Source organism: Nomia melanderi, chromosome 6, assembly GCF_051020985.1.
Source record: "Nomia melanderi isolate GNS246 chromosome 6, iyNomMela1, whole genome shotgun sequence".
NCBI lineage: Eukaryota > Metazoa > Arthropoda > Insecta > Hymenoptera > Halictidae > Nomia > Nomia melanderi.
The window spans coordinates 14,153,409-14,174,383 of NC_135004.1; the positions used below are offsets into that span (position 1 = coordinate 14,153,409).

General features: G+C 44.1%; 1 protein-coding gene and 1 long non-coding RNA gene across 7 annotated transcripts in view; one reads left to right on the forward strand and one right to left on the reverse strand.

Moving 5' to 3' along the window:
* The window catches only part of Scgdelta (sarcoglycan delta), a 260,585-nt gene that overhangs the window by 222,523 nt on the left and 17,087 nt on the right, over nt 1-20,975 (forward strand). For 5 of the 6 annotated variants that reach the window (XM_076368311.1, XM_076368310.1, XM_076368313.1 and 2 more), the window contains one exon: nt 5,132-5,408. In XM_076368311.1, the coding sequence (XP_076224426.1) occupies nt 5,132-5,408 (277 nt within the window). Of the gene's footprint in view, nt 1-3,207; nt 3,291-5,131; nt 5,409-20,975 lie in introns of those variants that run through there. The other variant, XM_076368315.1, reaches the window with a different exon arrangement.
* On the reverse strand, nt 425-9,959 carry LOC143174597 (uncharacterized). Its single transcript, XR_012998773.1, has 3 exons — nt 9,863-9,959; nt 5,022-5,269; nt 425-4,391 (listed from the first exon to the last, which is right to left on the reverse strand). It is a non-coding gene; the product is annotated as an uncharacterized LOC143174597 (long non-coding RNA).

Consider the following 20,975-nt stretch of genomic DNA (forward strand, 5'->3'; position numbering starts at 1 on the left):
AGTATAATGGAAGAGACAGCGGTTCGGTAATTCAAGTTGAGAGGAGGGAAGCAATTGAAATTATTTTTCGCTTATTTTTTGCAGCGAAAGTGGTTTTCCAGGCGATTCTTCGGAACGGCTTGCGTTCGCTTCCGAGCGAAGCCGGCCATGCAGGGTTCTGGTAAACGGTCGCTACTTAATTCTTCATAAACGGGGCGTCTTGATTCGGTAAATTCCCTCATTAAAACGGGTTTATGTTTTTGTGGGTTTAATTTATTTTCATCCTGCCCGCTTCGCCGCGAACTCGTTCCTGCAGGACAATTTCAACGTCGCGGCTCGCCGTCCGCGCAAGTTTTTCCGGGGGAACTTGCCTAAACGTCTCTATTCATTTCATTAATGAAATTACCCTGATTACTTAATTCCATTCCCGGCGAATTATTAAGGACCGAGTAACATTCGCCGCCCGGGAAAATGAAGTTTCCCAAAAACCGCGGGGGAAAGTTCACCGGACAGCTTTAATTCGTTGATGCGTAAGTAAACGGATTACAAGACGCTCGGAAATTCAATTCGGGGAACACTCTTCGGCGGGCTGCGCGTTCGAGGTCCGCAGCTCCATAATAATTCTCGCGTAAACACGATACTCGTTTCATTCGTTTTGGACAGCCGGCCATTTGTCAGGGAAGTTGCGTCACGGCGGTCGGCCGCAGACCGTTACGAGAAAAAAGAGCGCGCGGCGGGGCCGTACGTTAGTGCAGTGATAATTTCGCAACTTGTAATGCTCTTTGGGGTTGAAACGGTGGAATTACGGTGGCCGTGGCAACTTCGCGTTACGTCAAAACTTCCCGGCGACCGTTTAACATATGTCTCGCGCTATTTACGACCGCGGGAAATATATCCGCGTTGTAATTGCCTCTTGAAGCCGAGCCCATCGCGCTACCGTTCCGTTCCCGCTTCCTTTCGCCTGTCCGTCACGCGCGTCGCTCGCATTCAACATGTTCAATCTAATCCTAAACATCCGCGGCTCTTCCCCCGATGAACGCGGAGAATAGCGCGCGCAACGTTTGCCGAATCTTGTTTACCCGCGAATGCGTTAGCACTTTATGCCTCGGATTATGTCATTCTCGTCTTCTTTATCGCTGTCGTGCTCAGTTGTCGAGCGAGTAAATCATGGTATTCGATGGTGTAGTATTTATTGTTTTAGTCTTATACGAATGTTTCGTTTGTTATTTACAATAACCGCCATGGAGATTCCGCTGATACACGTGAACGTTTGGCGGACACGAAACAAATATAATGAATAAACGTTTGAAATATTCGAATTCTAAATTGTGTTTTGTATAGGTAGTACAATATTATTAGCTACGTACGCCGCGTTTTAACCCTTTGCGGATGAAGATTCTCTAAAGTATACAAAACCTTTTGTAGATTCTACCAAATCACACATTGAATGCCTAGATAATATAGATAAGGAAATTATGTACTGGTTTCGTAGTGTATTTGAATCATTTGCAACTTAATATTACAAACATGAAAGTTAGATCTCGGCAAAGCGTCGACATTCGTCCGCAAAGGGTTAAAGTATGAACATCGCGGCATTCTATACTGGTTAGCACTTTTGTTTTCTGCATTCGTTCGTTATGCAGCTCGACGTCGCAGCGATGGAAAAGATGCAAATCCGTGCGCAATTCGTTCAAAATGGACAGAGAGCAGCAGAAACTGCTCGAGGTATCGATCACTGGGTCGTTAAAGATGCAACTGACCCAGGTACAGTGCTACATTGGTTTCAGCGATTTAACGATAGCTAGATTCCCGGGAAGAATCAGGTCGAACAGCTTTCAAGGAATTCGTTAATTTCAGATTTCAATTCTCAAAATAGTTCTTCCGTCACGTCGAAAATTAAAGTGAAATTTATATTCTCCTTCCTCGAATAATATAGCTTCAACCTATTTCCCTAAATATTCGATAACACGTCTTCAAGATATTTCTTTGAATCTCCGATAAGACAGCTTCAAGATATTTCCTCAAATATCCAATAACAGCTTTACCAGCCTCAATCCAAATTTAGTTTCAGAAATCTTTTGTTTAGCGCCCGATAAAATTGAAAAATGAAGTGTGTACTTGTCAAACGCGGGGCAAATGCAACTGGTGTATATTTTAACACGTTCCGTGCCACGTGTACCACATGTGGTACACGCCAATGTAAGAAACTATTTTTAATGGATATATGGTCACGGTATACGTTACAAAGCAGTGAAACCATAAAGAAACAATATCAAAATATATAAAAGTGACCAGAAACTTGAATATAACTTATTATTTTATTGAAAAACTCAATACAGTTCATAAGCAAAATATACCCTAAGTTTCCGTGGCACGGAACGTGTTGAAAAACCAAAGCAAACGAATTACACGTTCATCTCAAAAAGTAAAGAATTCATCGTTAAAAGAATTAGCATCGTTCCAAATCTCAAGACGACGTGTACACTCGTCGAACACAGTCAACCGGTCAGAGCGAAAGAAAACGAAGCGAAAAGAAACAGCCAATAACCAAGCAAACCGTAGCAATACCGAACAGCTTCCGGCTGAAAACAGAAACCGCTCGACCTAATAATTCATTATCCTCGCCGGCGTCGCCGCAACGGAAAATATTCCCCGATAAGTACGAAATATCCCCGACGCCGCGTCTTCGCGGCAGCCCTCTGAAGCCGTTCCCACGGGGTCGGACAGGCGGCAGAAATTAATATCGAAAATCGGGCTGGAATCTGAAAAAGCCGTCCGGATTAAAGACCTCCGTTAAATACAATCTTCGATGAGGCGTGCAGCTGCGGCGGGTTCCTAACCCGGTACCTAACCGCTAACATCCCTCCCCTTCCCGCGCCGACCTCTCTGTCGCAGTCCCTGAAAATCGTGCACTTCCTAGTCCTGAAAAGCAAGGCAGCGGTGTCCCCTACCCGCGCGCGGTGGCTTATCTTCGGAGCTTTTAATTTCGAGCGACCGAGCTCTTTATATCTGCGAGAGGTATAATTATCCGCAAGAAGGCAGAGAGGTAGCATTGAATATTTTAGCCAGCGCTCTCCTCCTTTCCACCTCTTCCTCTCTTCCTCCCACTTTCCCTCCACTTTTGCACCCCTTTCGCTACAACCTCTGTCCCCGCTCACGGACGGTTTGCTCGGAGAGAAAATAAAAAGCGCGGAGAAACAGTGCATTCCGGGCGAAAAACGGAGAGATGGTAAAGCACCGCGGTAGCGTAAGCAAAAGGCGATCCCGAGGTTCGAGTAACTGGCGTAACCGGCTAGAGATTAGGACGCAAAGTTACGTCTGGTATTTTGCATTTCTTTCCGGACCGCTTTTCCCCGGCGCCACGCAACGCCGCGCCGCGTCGCGTCGCGTCGCGTCGCTCCTTTAATCGTCCCACCTCCCCTCGGCCCGCGTCACCTTGTTCGTCCATTTTTCATGTGTGCGCCCCGTACGGTCGATAATTATCCGCCATTTGATAATCCTCCGGTTTTGCCCCCTCCCATCTTCCCTCTTCCAACATTCTCCGCGCGGACATTTCATCGTCCTCTATTTGCCTCGCTGATTCTGGATTCGTTTCATCCCTCATCCTCGTGCCTTTTGCTCCTCTCTGACCTCTTACGGTTCTAATCGTTTCCTTTTTGCCGCGTCGGTTGGTGATCTATTAATTTCTCGATGAGAAATAGATGAGGAGAGGGATTTTTAGCTCTGGCTCTCTGTCGGTCTGTGTCGGGGACTGTTTGACGTCGAGTTTTCAATGTTGTGTTCGAGGAAATGTTGCTTTGGGAGGAACGAATGTTTGAATCGCGGATTAAGAGTAATCGATCGATATATTATTTCTATTGATTTACAGCACGTTTCTGAAAATGTTTCCTAACGAGTTATTCAATAATTGATGACTGTTCTTTCGTCTAATTACTTACTGATTCATGTCTCCGTACAGAAATTGTTCGGTGTTACTTATTTATCGTAAAAGATTAAATTTACACCGTAAATAATTACGGCATCGAAGACTTACCTATCAGCTCTGTTCACCGAGAAACTGATTTTCCATTTTTTCTCGTCGTTGTGTATCTTCGTCGTGCCACGCCGGTATAAACTCAGCGACTAGACTTTTGAACGCGGAGCACGTATCAAGCGAGCTGTTTCGAGACTGTTGCGCCTGCTAAAAAAAGGAGATCGGTCTTACCTGACGTATTCTTTCTTCCACGAACAATTCCGTACAGCCGGCGTGCAAGAATTAGGTATAAATCGTCAGCCCAGGGAGATACCGTAATTACGGGATTATTAATTGCCGGCAATTGTACTTCGCAGTATTTTCCGTGCGTACATCATTCCTTAATGTCCAGACCTTGTCCCCGCGGACACTCTGTTCACGAGATCGGAGCATTTGTATGCTGTGAAATGAGATTACGCCAACACTTTAATGAGATAAACCGCTTACCGTAATTTATCCGCGTCGATCAATATTTATTTTACTTAATATTTGCACTGTGGAACATGCGAGCACACCGTACAGTCCAACGCGTACATCATTAAATGAAAAACAAATCCACGAGTTACATATGTAATTTATTCAATCGTCAAATTAACCAGAGACACTCGTTACTTCAAAGTATATCTACTTTACGTAAAATCATTTTCTATCGTTACTCTCTCTAATTATCTCCTTAACACTACCGGCTAATTTTCAGTGAGATCAACTTATATCACTGTCTACAGATAACCTCAAGTATCATATTGTATAATATATTCCAAATAAATAATCAGTTCGCAACAACTCTAATATATAAAAAAAATAAATGTAAAATTACTATTAATAAAAGAATTATTGGTAAAATAAAATGAAATGAATAAAATCGATTTAAGGTAGCATTATTAATTGAAAAACCTCCCCAAATTCATTGAACTAATGTTTGTCCTAATATTCTTTTAAATGCTGTAATTAGCGAAGTTACACAGCTAAGTGTATTTACATGAGAGATTTCTCGTTACCACTATGCAATGTGTTAACAGTTGGAACTTACATGATAGTACACAATTTGTACAATACAGTGTACCTCGAGCTTCGAAGTGATTAAAACATCGATCGCAATGCTGAGATCTGTTTCTCATCTTGGTTTATTCACGATTTCAGGATGACCAGAGGCCAAGGAGGTTGGTCCGACGAGCCGTGCACCTCGGCCGGTGCCCGAAATATCGTGCGACAGTCAGCGGGACCGTCCTCCAGGACGACACCCCCAATCCTCGAAGACCGGACATCCGGCTCCGCGACCTGCAAAGGTGGATTCAGGTTAGGCGTCTACGGCTGGCGGAAAAGGTGTCTGTACTCGTTAGTGTTGACTCTGATGATCATCGTGATCCTAAACCTGGCTCTCACCGTCTGGCTACTCAAAGTCATGGGATTCAGTTCCGTAAGTTCATTACATACTGCCCTAATTACAGTTTCTGTCACATTTCGACACATAAAGCTAAAGCAACAAGGACAACCTCCGCGAGGATCGAAGACGTTTCGTTGTAGATCAACCCTTTTGCGGACGAAGATACTTTGAAGTGTACAGAGTTAAATTAAATATCAATTAATAGGAAAAAAGGAAACTACGAGCCGATCTCTTACTGTCAGACTAATTATGACATAATTTGCGACTTAGTCTTCTAAGTATCCATTTCATCTCCGAAATGTCTACATTCGTCCGCAAAGGGTTGACCTTTTGAACTCTGTAGGCTCCAGTATTGCACTAGGAATAATATTAGATATTTCAAGGAATCTTAAAGAAATTATTCCTGTTATCAAGGATTGTTAGAGCACACGTTGACCTAGAATAAGACTAGAATTTTCTTTTATTTTCAATAAATTATTAACCCTTTGAACTCTGTAGGCTCCAATATTGCACCAGTTATAATATTAAATATTTCAATGAATCTTAAGAAACTACCCTATAATTATTCGATCCTCCACACATCCAAATTTCGTACTAAACAGGAAAATAAAAGATCTAAATATTACAGCATTTTCCATTTTCGCTATGGATACTATAAAAATAAGTTGCTGATAGATCACAAAACCATCTGGAGTGCTAACAGGCAGTGCACTCGAAAACTTTGTACACAGAATAAATCAAAAAGTACAAGAATGTATTCGAACGATTCCACAGAACTGGTTTTTCAAGTGCGCAACGGCTTCCGACAAATCAAAGATCATCTCCAGCATCGATGGAAAATCGCGTCGCGCGAACTCGCTTCCCGGAAAACTCACTTCCCCGGTAAATACTTATTCAGGCCAGCTCTCGGAGTCCGGGAGCAAGTTCGCAGGACAAGGGAAATGAAACTATACGCTCGTTTTCACGTGCCGCCGAAAAATTAATAACCACAACATCCTTCTGGCGGCGAAGTGGGCTTTTTCCGGCCCGGAATTATTTCCGGGAACTGCGAGCCGACGGGTTCTTTGTAGAATCCAGCCACGGTCATTTCCCTTACTCCCGTTCGCCCCGTTCCCGGGTTTTTCAAGTGCATCGCCTCTGCGCCGTGTCCATTCGCGTTATTTCCTGCACGCCGCTCGCGGCGGGATCCCGCCGCGATCGCTGACTTTGATATCTGTAAGCAGAAACGGCGACGAACATCTGCCCTCTCTGCACGCACACATTCAAGCAAGAGTACGCTGGCTTAGAGTACGCAATCCAGCAATCAGTGTAACTGAAAATCCCCTGACAGAGCTTTTGTTCGTTAATGAAGCTCGACCCGTCGACGTATCCGAATCTTCCCGTTCACCGCTCGGTGATCCCGTTGCTGTTAATCGAAGCGATTACAAGGACGCGCCGCGAATGTGCCTAGAGTGTTGGCACATTTGGATACGTTACACGGTACGGGTTCGGCGAGAATTCTCTCGTGGTGTGTTTTTTTAGGAGACAAGGTTCAAATGCTGTTGGTTGGGAATTCTGTTCTTGAACCAGAATTGAATAAACTGTAGGCATTTGGATATAAAAAACCCTTTTGCGAGCCTATCCTAGCAGCAATAAAGCCCAGGGACCCATTGCTTGTTTTTAGTTAATCCGTGGATTGAGCCCAAGGTAGGCAATAGCTACGAATTTTATACCTGCATGTAATTTAAAGTCGAGGCGATCCTTGGGGCTATTGCTGCTACGGTCGTTAGAAATTTCCGGGTCTCCGGCTGACGGAACCAACCGACGGATCGCTGGGGAAGTAGGGCTTTCCCAATTTTTGGGAATCCTATCCACGCGTCCGTCACTCCCCGCCACTAGCGGAGAGATATATTGTACACCGACCAACCGGTATATTCATTGTACATTTAGAAATTGAAAGATTAGATTGAGAAACCGTAGACTGTCACTTCTTCCGCGTTCCCCAAAATACATCCTCCGAATCCCCATCGTTTCGGTTTTTCTTTCCTACAAAGCATTTAGTAGAACGCGTTTTAAACGACTGAGGAATATTCGATCGAACCGATCAGGACTTATTTAGCGCTGAAACTACGGAGTAGTTAAGTTGACCTTTCGGAATTCCTCCGCGGAGACTCTAACTAGCATCTATTGAGAGTTTAATTGGTTTAGAATTCAATCTGCGCGCTGCCAAATCAATTCCTTTAATAACTGCTCGGAGAAACAGCTGTTATCTTTTCAATAATTGCGAACAGAAGCCAGGAACGGGTCGTTTGGACCCGTCTGGGAGTTTTAGTGTTAACGCGAAGCGGAAACAAGGGTAATTATACCGAACGACGTTTACCTGTTAGAGCTATGCGACGGAAGTATCGGACAAGTGGTCGGAGTGTCTTCGAAATGAACGAGTCTAGCTCGCGTTTCACGTATTCGCGGCAGTTATCGGGTTTTATTTCGTGTGAAGGGAAGAGGATTGCAATTACTTTCGTAGCTCGCGTTCGAAGTCGTAACGTCGAAGCTGGGATTTTTTCCTGAGACTTTGTGTTTCGCGAGAACTGTGCGTCGGTTTGCGAAATATTATATCCCCTTGTACCTGTTCGATAAAATATTGTAATCGCGAAAGTTCCTAACGGTGCCGGCGGTGTTTTTTCGAATTCTCTTGCCTCGGAAACGAACACTCGAACGACGTTCGAATGTTCTTTCCCGAGTTGGGTTATCAAACAGAACGATCCGCTCTTTCCTTGTACGACTCGCTGTAACGCAAGCCGTGTAACTGCGCAAACGAACTTTTCAAGTGATCGAGAATGTAGGGCGAATTTAAGCCGCGGAACGATAATTGGAGTAGCGGCGGATAACAAACACGCGGGGGCGTGCGATATTTACGAAATATTATGGTTTTACCGTGTGCACCGTATGCCGTGATATTTATGATTCCGAGTGCGCGCTTGTTGCGCTTCGGATGTAACCATTCGGAACGAATCCCGCGGAACATCTTCTTCGATAGGTGGCTCGAATAATTTTAATTGATTTCAAATCGGACTTTTAAAAGGCTCGCATTCGAAACCGGGCTAATTAATGCATTGCAGAGCGTAACGTCGAAATCGGTGTACGTTTGTTGTACAGTTAAGCATTCCGGTCTGTTATTCGTCATTTATTTAACTCCGTTGAATAAGGACGCAATTAAAATTCGAAATATTCATTCGGCGGCACGCAAGAATTAAATGAAGCCGAAATAATTCAACGCACTTAAACTGGGTACCGCATCCGCACGAGAAAACCACAGCAACCGGGAGAACATGCAGCACTCGGGGAAAAAACTACAGGAGTCATCTAAATAATTAGATAATTAATTAATGCATTTGAAGTACCACGATCTACCTCTCGACTTTTTTCCCTAATAGTAAATACGCGTCGCAAAGATACTTAATACAGGGCGAATTTCTTCGTCTGAAACCTTTCCCTCGTAAAAAGACCGTCTTGAAACTTTATCGAGCTCAACTATATTTGGCTAACTGCCAGCAGAACATGTTCATACTCTAATGTTCCCGAAAACAAGGCCAGAAATGAAACAATTTTATTCCACGTTTTTTCAGTAGTATTTTCACGGAAAGTAACCCGTTCTACTCTGCAACCGACCAATCTCGAGTTTATTGGAAAACAGGCTTCGTTTAAGGAACATTTTATTTGACATTTTTCACTTGTTCCGTTTGTATGGGCAAAATCACGCGAGCGACAGCAATTTTACACGCGGAGAACAGGATACATCTGGATCTTTATTTTCCAGTGAGTTTTACACGCAGATTCATCGATCAATAGCCTTAACCCCTTATCTTATAATATCAGACTCGTAATGATTTCAAACAGTATTTAATATACATAAATATTATTCAATTCGTTTGAATACAAATTACATATTATTCCTGTTATCAAGAATTGTTAGAGCTGTTGACCTAGAATACCCTAAATTATTAGATTTTCCACACATCCAAATTTTGTACTGAGAAGGAGAATAAAAGATTGAAGAAATGTTACAGTATTTCTCATTTTCGTCAGGAATACTATAAAAATTAGTTGCAGTTGTTAAATTACAAAACAATCTGGAGTGCTAAGGGTTAACCGTTTGGACGCTAAACAACTTTTGTAGATATTTACCATGGTGCGTATACAAAAAAATTAATAAGAGTACTTATGAGACCACGAATATTGTGTTATTACAGAAAAATAAATTTACTTTGATTTCTTGAAAAACATAGTAAGAAAATTATAATTGATACTGATAAACTCTCCGCAATTTTGGCACAACACAAGAAGAGCGCTATGGCGCTCCTCAGCACTCAAACGGTTAATAACAGAGTAATTAAATAAGTCACAGATCAGAAAGTAATCATAGGGCAAGGAGTGAAGTTACTCGATACACGAGACGCATTCAAGAAATTCGGCAACGCATTAAACGGGGAACCTTAAAGCTGTCTTACCCAACTATCCGTTCGTTTGATTAGTCACGATTGAATCTACTGTGGCAAGTCGAATACACGGTGGTAACCGCTGCCGCGTCGCGTCGCGTCGTCGTCTGTTCCTCGAGCAGCGCGCATCTGTTGATCGAATTTATAAGCGGGAATGCCGTCGGTATTGCTGGAAACGTTCCCGATCAGGCACGTTAACTCGAGTTCACAGTTCACGCGTAACCACCCGCCATTAATATCGACTCGTGTCTCGCGGCGCGGAATTAGTTTCGCGGTAGTTTCCGCGGCGCGGAGCAAAGTAGGCCGCGAGGTTCGGGAATGTCGAGTTGTATCGTCGTGATCGCGAGACGGAACGGATTCTGCCTCGCTGTCAGTACGATGCGCGCTGAAACAAGGAGGTAACGACGTTGTTGTCTGGAAATGGGAAGCTGATGGACGATAATCGATGGAAATTTCTGAAATTATTCTTATTTTAAGAATGAATGTAAATATCAGTTGATTCGCTGAAAATTGTAAACGTGGAAACGACGTTGTTCTTTAAAAATGAAAAGCTGTTGGACGATAATCGATGGGAATTTCTGAAATTATTCTTATTTTATTGCGTGTGAAGAATAAACGTTGAAATGAAGATAAATATCTGTTGATCCGCTGAAAATTTTAACGAGGAAACGATGTTGTTGTCTGAAAATGGAAAGCTGCTGGATAATAATTGATGAGAATTTTTGAAATTATTCTTATTTTATTACATGTGAAGAATAAACATGGGAATGAAAGTAAATATCGGTTGATCCGCTGAAAATAGTAAACAAGCATTCTATTGTAAGCTGGATTGTTTGATGCAACGATTAAATAATACAGATAATCGAACGAATACAACGAGAATACAATAAATCGATGTGAATCAGTAACATATAATTGAACGAATCTTAATTCGACAAAGCTAATATTGTTGTCCTCCCAAAAGCGGAACGGGAAATTCTAGTCAACCACCAGACCGCAATAATTCCAGCTGTCGCGTAACATTAATTATCATCGAACAATATTAGGAACGCACTATCAAGCTAAATAGTCTTTCCATGTATAACCCATTTTACCCAGTTCGTACAGGTAGATCTCATACATTCAAATGAAGTTAATTTGCACTGTGATTCCTTTCCCAGCTGCATTCAAGAGAACTATTTCATTATTCACAATTCGTAAGGAGAAAAACACGTCCCATGCTTATTAACTATATCCACATTAACTCTAAACCATCACAATTGATAATAGAAAACCAATATTTAACTTGGCTGCAAACTTTAATTGACTTCCCTTTAAAAACTTGAACAAAAATCATTTTTATCTTTCAAAAACCTTGATCCACTGCATTGCAGTACGCCGTCTCACTCTCCATACTATTAATAATTATACTCCACAGCATAATTCAACAATAACATAAACTTGAAACTCATAAAAAATCTACAAAAGTTTTTCATCTCTAGATATCTACTATACATACATAGACTACCATTCAACAGCAAATTTTTGTCTTTTCTTATAAATAGACTACGGATTCTTATGCATTTATGCGTTTAGAAAATCTCGAGTGGCCGAAAGAATACGAGGAAGAGTGTCTGGAACTGAGCGACTGGACCGTGAGAAAAGCGTGTACGTGACTGCGTGAATTTTGACTACGGACGAGAGATGCGAGTGAGAAGGGTGCAAGGGTGAGAAAGACAGAGCGAATGGGGGTGTATGTTAAAAGCGAGTGGGAATGCGTGCGAGGACATTTTGGTGAGAGACAGCGGAGAACATTTTTGTGCGTGATAGAGAGTCGTGTGTTGGCCTTCGTGGCATTAAGTTGTATTTTTACGTGTTGTCCATATTGTTTCCTAATTCTCTTTTTACTGAAGATCCACCTTTTCGATATCTATAATAACAGTAGCCCCACTATAAAATTGGTGTCTCGTCCGGGATCACTATACAATCGAAGTTTAACACGTTGACTGCCACGAGAATTTCGAGCGTTTGGTTATAGCAAGATTTATCCCTTTATAATATAGGAAAATAGTATTAGAAATAATTATTAATGTTTTGGTATTACAGTGCTCATATTACACTATTATCTAGAATCTTGAGTTTCTAAATATTTCGAGGCAATTTTTTCATTGCAATTGTTTTCGAGCAATTTGGAAGCTCCGGTCACCGGTGACCACCATGAGAGTCAACGTGTCATTCAAATTTACTAACTACATTATTTACCGCGATGACAATACGATTCCCCGTAATCGTCGGGACGGTGCGACGACGGACAGAAGTGCGCGCCGAAGAAAATCATTATTCGCAGTTCGCGGTTCTTGTCGGCGGCGAGGGTGTACGACGAGTGGGTGGGGGGCTTAATTCGTGGCACGGTTATAATTAACCTTTTCGGGGTGGGCCGCGAGGACTCGTTACCGCGGCACCGGTTGATAACAAGCGTCGAAACGAGCGGGCCGGTCGTTAGAAAAAGCCGGCCGCGGCGGCGTTCGTTGTTTCATTATCGTTATTGCCGAAATCCGGCCGCGGGTAACGCGATATTTAACGGCGTTGAGTAATATCGCCGGGAGCCGCGCAACCTTTTGGCCCTGCGCGCCGCGCCGCGCGGATTTATCGCGGCCGCGCGCGAATGTCGCGGCCGTAATTCGACGCGGGTGTAATTAACGCGGCTGCACGTTCATTCACGCGGTGAACGATTATCGAACGCGACGCGACCCTCCGACACCGTTGCCGTTATCCGATTCTTCCCGTCGCGCGCCGAGCATTCTCCGTATCGTTCGCGGTTTCCGCCTCGGACGTCACCGGTCGCGTTTCATGGTTAACCTTGCTGCTCTTGCGATTTATTTCGAATTTTCCTGAGTGCACTTTATAAATGATTTCTTCGTATCTTCGAATTCGGAGGTTTTTGGGAATGGAGTTGAATCGGAGAAGGTCGAACGAATGTAACGAAGAAGTGAAGAGGTAATTTCAAGCTTCGAGTAGGGTCGAATAAGTTTCATAATTATTCAAATCTATAGCGGTAATGTATACTATGATAACAGTGGCGATAGTAGGATAGCAGAACACTGTAATCAATTAAAATCAAGAGCTAACGAAGAAACCAGTGACGAAGAATAACAGTATCAATAACCAACTCGCAGTACAAAAGCTGTTCCCTTCCTTGAAGTTGAAAGATCAGCGAATAAAAGTTTGACGAGAGTATATCTCCCCGAATGCATAATACATCGCGCCGATGCCCGTAAAACGCAACACGATCATCCGGCGGCCTTATTGCGTCTAGCGCCTCATTGTCGGGAACATAAAGCAAACGTGAAACGGAATCCGCTGAGCACCACTCTCCCGCGATGCCCGAGCGCGGTGTCTAAAGCCCGCCAGGGGGATTCGATCAAAAAATCCGCGCGCGGCAACGAGTTCGAGGCTGGTTCTCCGTGAATCGTCGATAACTGGCGCGGCGCGCGCGGCGGATTCACCGGCGAGCCGGCCCGGCGGCAGCTTCCACTTTAACCCTGTCGATTAAGGTAAAGACGATAGAGAAATCCCTTTCTATATCCCTCCGCGAGAGTACTGAACCCGCCTATATCCGCCATTATCGAATTTATTTGAAATCGAAAGGAGCCCTCCGCGATCAGGCGCAACGATCCCTCGATAGGGGCTAAACTCGCTGGAAATTGAGTATCAATCCGTAAGTAAAGAGTCTGCGAGCAACGGGGATACCCCGTGGGAAATGTAAGACCCCCGGCCGCATCTGCCGCCCCTCCCAGCCGCTGCCAGCATCCCTCTCGTGTCGTCTTTCGACGGCAAACCGAGCCAAGCCGCGCTATCTGACGCTCGCCGCCGATTCCTCGTCCGCCTCTCTTCTCCTCTGTTCTTTCGGACGCGTTCCCCGCCGACTTCGTTCTCTGTATCGTTCAGCAACTCTGCGAGAGCGTCTCCGCGAGGAAAAGACTTCGACATACTGCTTGAATTTGACTTTATTGGGGCAATTCCGGGCACGGAGTGACGGAGAGTCGCGGTATCGCTTCAAAAGACTGACTGTTGTAGGTTCTTCTTCAGTATTTGACCCTAATCGGACCATATATGACTTTGAGTCACAATTGGAACTTTTAAAATTTTTTTATTATTTCATATTGCATCTCCAAAAGTTTCTCTGGGCTTTTAAAATTTGGGCCCTATAAACAAAAACATTTTAATCATTCCTTTTGTTCTCATAAGTGACTGAGAGCCACATCGTGGTACGATTCGTTATGAAAACACGTGGTACGATTAGGGTTAAGGGATCTAATCCTACATTAACACATTCCGTGCCACGGAAATTTCGGTTGTATCTTTCTTAAAGTGCACTGATTTTCTAAATGAAATATTCAGTTACATTGAAGTTGTTACTGACTTATATATATATTTTTTAATATTATTTCTTAAGACACATGCCTCACAAAACACGTTTCCCTACAAAAATTCCGCGTGTACCACGAATGACACACGTGGCGCGGAACGTGTTAATGGTAGAGAAAGGGGTTACGAAAGACTAAGGAGCTACATACTTGTAGATCAGCGTTGCTTATCAGAAGAAGCCTGGGACAGTAGAGCAAGAGGTGTCTTCTGTTTTGTTCCTAATTTCGATACGTGTCGACGCATTGACGAATAGCAAATTAGTATCCAAAGTGAGGCAAGAAAAGATGAAAAGTAAGTAATTAAACCTGCATTCCATGCAGAGCTCTTGTTGAACAATGATGAGTAGGTTAGATAAGGCTGTTGTTCCAGGGACTATCTCTTTGAGTCATGATATCTCTCTGCAGCCGTCCGAGTTTCGAGGAAAAGAGAGATCTCCCGGATGTATAAATTTGATGCGCGGACATTTTAACTCGTTCACTGCCAACTACGAAATATCTCGCAGTAAGCGTGTGTACCAAAACTCTCCGCCGCGAGATATCTCGTGGCCACAAGTTTACATTGTTATCCTCGAATGTTAAATAAAATCGGCGATCGCGATCGAGGTCAGCGTCTCGGTGAGCGAGAAACCGGCCGATTTGGCTGGCGGCAACGGTCCGCTTGGAATTATTCGGATCGCGACCGCGTCCTCGTTATTCGGACGGGCAACATAAATGTTTATTACTTCATTTCACGGCGGATTCTTACTCGACCGGGATGCTTCGGATTCGCGGGATTTAATGACGAGGCGATTGCCCGGGGATTTTAGATTGAAGAACGCGGGGAACGTGTCGACGTTGCGGCGAGTTTTGATGGCACTTTCCTGGGGCATTGGTATCGCTATTGTATTCGACGCGGTTTTGCATTAGCCGTCGTTTATATCGATTCAATGGAAACAGATCTTGAGAATATTGTCCTATAAAGCTTCTGGATATCGTTAAATATTCCTACGATTTATAGAGACTCGGCGAAGCATAGAGAATATTCTGCCCCTTTAATTCTTTAATTAACACTTTGCGAACGAAGATTGTTGAAAGTATAAAAAACCTGCGGATTCTGATGAATTAAACACTGAATGCTTACACCATAGAATAAGGAAACTGTACTAATTTGCTGTTTTAATAGTTTAATCATTCGTTCACGACTTGCTATTCAAAATATGAACTCTCAAAATGCCGACATTCCGGGGTTAATATATACATTATATACTTACACAATATTATCAAAAATATATAGCATTCGTTTACTTCTCTATAATACCCAAGATAGCGTCCATTGATAGTGTATACCGAAGCTGATGAATTAAATAAAAATAACCTACATTTGTCCTCTCGCAAATTACATAAATTCTTTTGTATTATTCACGTTCGGGTATTCTCGTCTCTTCGCCGTCGAGCAGAAACCGATCGAATTCGTCCCAGTTTATCCTGCGATAAATTACAAATTGACCCAAATCAAGCGTGTCTCCTTTAAACGCGGCGCAACCGCGAGTCGTCGACGTATAATGGACATTATTATCCGCGGGGAGCGGAATACCTTCGAAAAATTGCGTCGTTACAAATGACAATGGGAGAGCGAGGAGCGGAACGCGTAGACACGTATACCCGGAGTATCTCGAGACGAGCGGTTGATATCCATTCAGATGTTTCTCCGCTCGTCTTATCCGAGCGGGAGCGCGTTGCACTCGCGAGACCCGGGAAATATTTTATGCCCTCCGCCCCGCCCTCCCATCCTACAGCTTGATCCACCATTCTTTTCCACCTATTCATATTTGATGAGAGAGTCTCGACCTCTCCTTCCGTGGAACTCTCTTCGCCGTGGCATCGCGAATCCCACCGGATTTGCTCGATCCCATCGCGAGCAAGATCTTCGAGAAATTAAATCGTTCTCCTCGGGTTAAGAACTTGGAATGCACGCGCGAGCGTGCGAGCGAGCGAGCGAGCGTAACGCTCTTCAAGCGTAGGCATCGTCGAACGCAGGGAACTTTTGTCCCGGTGAAATTAATTGAGAGCCCGGGTATTTGTTATTAACGACGAGTGGGATCGGACGGAATTCCCCGCCTGGCAGAATCATTGTCCGCGCTTAAGGTAACGAGTGCCATGGGTGCTTTTAACGCGCGAATGGAATCGAGGATTCATGGATTGACGCATAGGTGGCCACCGGGAAAGATTCTCTTGTCGGTCGCGGCGGCGGTCGCCGCTGATGACCCACTAATTCAATACCGTTCAACCGCGGAACCCCCGCATCCGGTTTTTCCGTCGCGCGCCGCCGAATAAATCGCGGACTGTATTAACAACCGATTATGGAGGAATGCGCGTTAACCGACGATGGAAGCTCCGGGAAATTTGCAACGCTCGCCGAGCCCGGAGCTCCGTGACTCGGGGAACGAATGTTGTCTACCCTGTTTTATTCCGTGTTATTCATTTTATCGAATATCCAGTCGAACCGGCGGACGAGGCATTGTTTCCTCCAAATTAACGAACTTCTTTCAAAACCCAATTCTCGCGGGATAATGAACTATGAATCCGTCCGCAATGAAATTCTATTCGGAAACGTATCAATTATTCGTAGCAAACTCACACACCCGAAGTAAAATACGAATATAATAGTCGAACATAAAGAACCCGTCAATGTTACATTCAATATATTCATTCACCCCCGAAACAATGTATTATTAACATTCGCGATTCGACGGGAGAAAATATAAACTATACCTTAATTCACGAGCATCAAAATTCATCGGTCGATACTATGGGACCTTTTTTCAAGGAAGATTCTATCTCGCGATAGAGTAATCATATAATTCGATGGTTAAAGTTTATCGATCCTACTCGTCCACGCACACACACACACACACACACACACCCCTTCCTTGGTCTTCACGAGTCCCGCGGCTTTCCACCGCCGATTCAGTCGTAAAATTTCGCTCCCTTACATCGCGGATCTTCGCGTCGCTCGAAACAGAATTTACTGCGCGAACTCTGTCGTAAAGTTCGCCGAGTAGAACGAAATTCATAACTAGCAGCATTTCCAATATCTCGCTCGGATCGGGAGGTCTTACGAGATCTTCGATTACGAACAATATATAATACAACCTGAAACGTTATGTCGGACGGCACAGTATACAGATACTATATTGGCACTAACGGCTTACCGTATACAGCCCGTACCGAACAGATGCTCCACCTACCTAATATCGCTCACGAAACCGACCCCTATAACCCTCCTATCCATAGAGAATTTCACCTGTATATGTACGTCGGCCCACCTATGTACGGCCTGTATACATATTGCCCGGCGATGGGTATACCACGCTCGCCGGTTACATACGCTCGCGAGTGTGTCAAGGTGAAGCCCCCGCGACATCAACCCTCGATATATTTCTCTTCCCTTCCTGTATCACGGCTGTTCCGCCTCGTTTCGCCGGTTACCGGTGTGCCTCGATATAGAACCGATCGCCGCCTGCATTTCGCGAATTTCGAATCAATAAATCAATAAATCAATTTCGAGACACATCGAAGCCTTTTGATTTCATTGCGATTAGGAATTTTGTCGCGTAATTATCACCTTGTTTCTTTAACGTTGCTCTAGTTTCTGGGGTTCTTTGATTTGATATCCTTGTTTTGTTGTTTCGCCGGTTACCGGTGTGCTTCGATATAGAACCGATCGCTGCCTGCATTTCGCGAATTTTTAGACACGTCGAAACCTTTTGATTTCATTGCGATTAGGAATTTTGTCGCGTAATTATCACCTTATTTCTTTAACGTTGCTCTAGTTTTTAGGGGTTCTTTGATTTTATGTCCTTGGTTTGTTGAAGGTATGGATTTGGGGAAGTATGGGAATTAGAGTATTTGTGACTGGTTTCTCAAGAATATTCAGGATTAGTAGAGTAGAAGAGAATATTCGATATCTGTGTTAGCTAATTTATTTTCGATCAGTTCATTGTACGGTATAATGTGAATATTGTGTTATGAATGAAAAAGAAATGCAGGTGAATACATGTAGGATTCGGGGGTGATCCTATAAATGTGGTATTCTTTGAAGTGTTTTGTTTGAATAGTTAATACTTTTTGGTGTAGATTTTATGTATAAACGTGTGTGTATAGGTTACTTTTTATAAAGCAAGTATCGGTAACCTATAGACTATGAAACAAAGGGTAGAAACCGCACGAATACGTAAATAAAACAGGCTTCCGACTGGATTTACGCGCGTCGGATCCCGAGGAATGCACAGTCAACATCGTTAGCCCACTGAAACCAGAATTCGCCGAATTGTAAACAAATTCGGAACAAGCGGCTCGCCGCTTATTTTCAAGATCCCAAAGTTTATGCCAATTATTCGCGATCAATTGAACGACTCCCAAATATTTGCGAACGCACGCCCGTAACCCGCGCGGCTCGACTTATGCGCGGAATCCCTGAAAAACTGGAACAACGCCGTCTGTATCGCGGAGCGTAGCGCCGCGATACTAGTTTCATCGTTAAAACACACGATACGCGTTACTCTGACAATTCCTCGCGAGCGTTACGCGATTTTTCCGCTGAACATCGGGCGGCCGGCGTCACCGGCGTCGCGGGAATCGATGAACGTTAATAGAAAACAAAGCGTCGGCGATAATTCGGCGGCCGCGGATTAAATAAATGATTAAAATTTACACGGTCGAAGAAATACGGCGCGGCGAGCGAAACCGAACCAGAAAAATGGAAACGTTCGAATCCGATACGAGGCGCGATTCCATCGATTCAATCGATCGCGCGACGGTCGTTCCGTCCAGCCATAGTTCACGGAGGACAAACAAAAATTCGCGTGAACGTTGTCGGGTGTCTCTCGGCGATCGGCCCCGACCGTCGCGGAAACGGATTGAAGTCGTCGGAACAATGAACAACCGACGAACGGAAGCCGATCCGTCGTGCCCGTCCGGGCTTAAGGTCAATGGACCAGCCGGATCGATTTTGATTCATCGGAAAAGTTGCCGGGACCGGCCAATAAATGCGTGAGAAATGGCCGGGGCCTACCTGTACACTACATTACACACAACCGGTGTGCGTGTGTTAGTATTAATGGATATCTATTATAGCGGTCGGCCGGTGCAAGTGCAAGTGCAATATACCGGGCACGCCGCCATGAATTTTGAGCGTACACCGGTGCCATAGTTGTTGCCCGGTTGAACCGGGTCAAACAACGGGGAAACGAGTTTATCGATTACGGAGATTTCGGGATGAATCCCGCTTCAAGTTTCTATATCATTTTCCCTTGATCGCCTCTGGTATCGAGCGGACTTTTGTTTGGGCAATATTCCGCTGCACGACATACCTTGTAATATAGGTCGTTCCAATAAGAGTTTCTAATAAGTCCACTGCGGACCGTGCTTTATGCATTATGTGCCGAATGCAGGGTCGCGTAATGAATATATTCGATCGACGGTATGTATCCGATTTCCATTTATTGGATTATCGCTTACTTGTCATCGATTCGCGTGAACCTTGAAGTTTCGGGCACGCTCCTCCGAAGCGGTTTAGAATTTAGTCATCGTTTCCATTAGTGAGATTACTATATGCAAATGACAGAGGCCTAGTTTGTTCAATTTGTCGAGGGAGAAAAGAGCTTGGCGTAGGTTGTTCTCGATTTCAGCGGTTCAATCGAATTTCTCGCGGCTAAAAGCTCCCGGGCTATCCGTTTAAAAAGGAACGTACGGCGGAGAAAGAGGAGGAGAAAAGCTTTCGACGTATCGCCATTACGCGATGCATTAAGCCGCGCGAGTTGCACCGTGGGGCCAATTAACCGCGGCGAAATTTATTAACCCCTCCGAAATACTGTAATTACCGGGACCGTGCGCGGAGTACGGTACGAGTCGGCGGGATCAAAGGACGGCGTAGGCGCAAAGTCGGGTTAGTGAAAATTATAAACAACCCCGGGCATCGTGTTGCAACGGAATCCCGTGTGCTCTGATTTTTCCTCCGTTTTGCGCTGCGAGCTCACCTCTGTATATTCGTCATCGATGATAATCGTTTTGTTAACCTTGATCAGACCGTGAGATCTTTTCGGACCCAAATCAATATTAATTTTTGCTGTGATTCTTTAATGAAAGTATGAATTCTAAATAACCACAAGCAATTTCTTCGTATTCAACGTGAGATATTAGAGCGAGAAGAATTAAAACAAATCCACAGAATTAAGACGAGAATAAATTAGAGAAACAGTTATAATGCAAAGGATTAAGCTAGACTACTACCGTGATTTACTTGTTCCGCATAAACGAGAAGCTTTTGTCACAAGCAATCAGCTGATAACGATTTCATATTGATCATCGAATGGCAATAAGGCCAATATTTGACTTAAAGTTAACGGCATCGTGCGAAAAAGAGGTTAATCCCCCAGAAAACGACACCGCGGCAGTTCAAATATAAACCACGGTCAACATCGTTAACGCACCGAGCCCACAACTCATCAGATTGCAAACGAATCGAAAGCAAGCCGCTTATTCCGACGTTTTAAAAATTTATACCAAACATTCGCAATCGATTGAGCGCCGGCAGACAAACATTCGCGAATTTATTCCCGACCGGTGCGCAATTATGCCAGGAATTTCTCAAAAATTGGAGCAGTACCGTCTGTATCCCGGTTCAGAGGCAGGATCGCTAATGATTCCACCCTCAAAAATCATCCATTATTCCGCCGGTT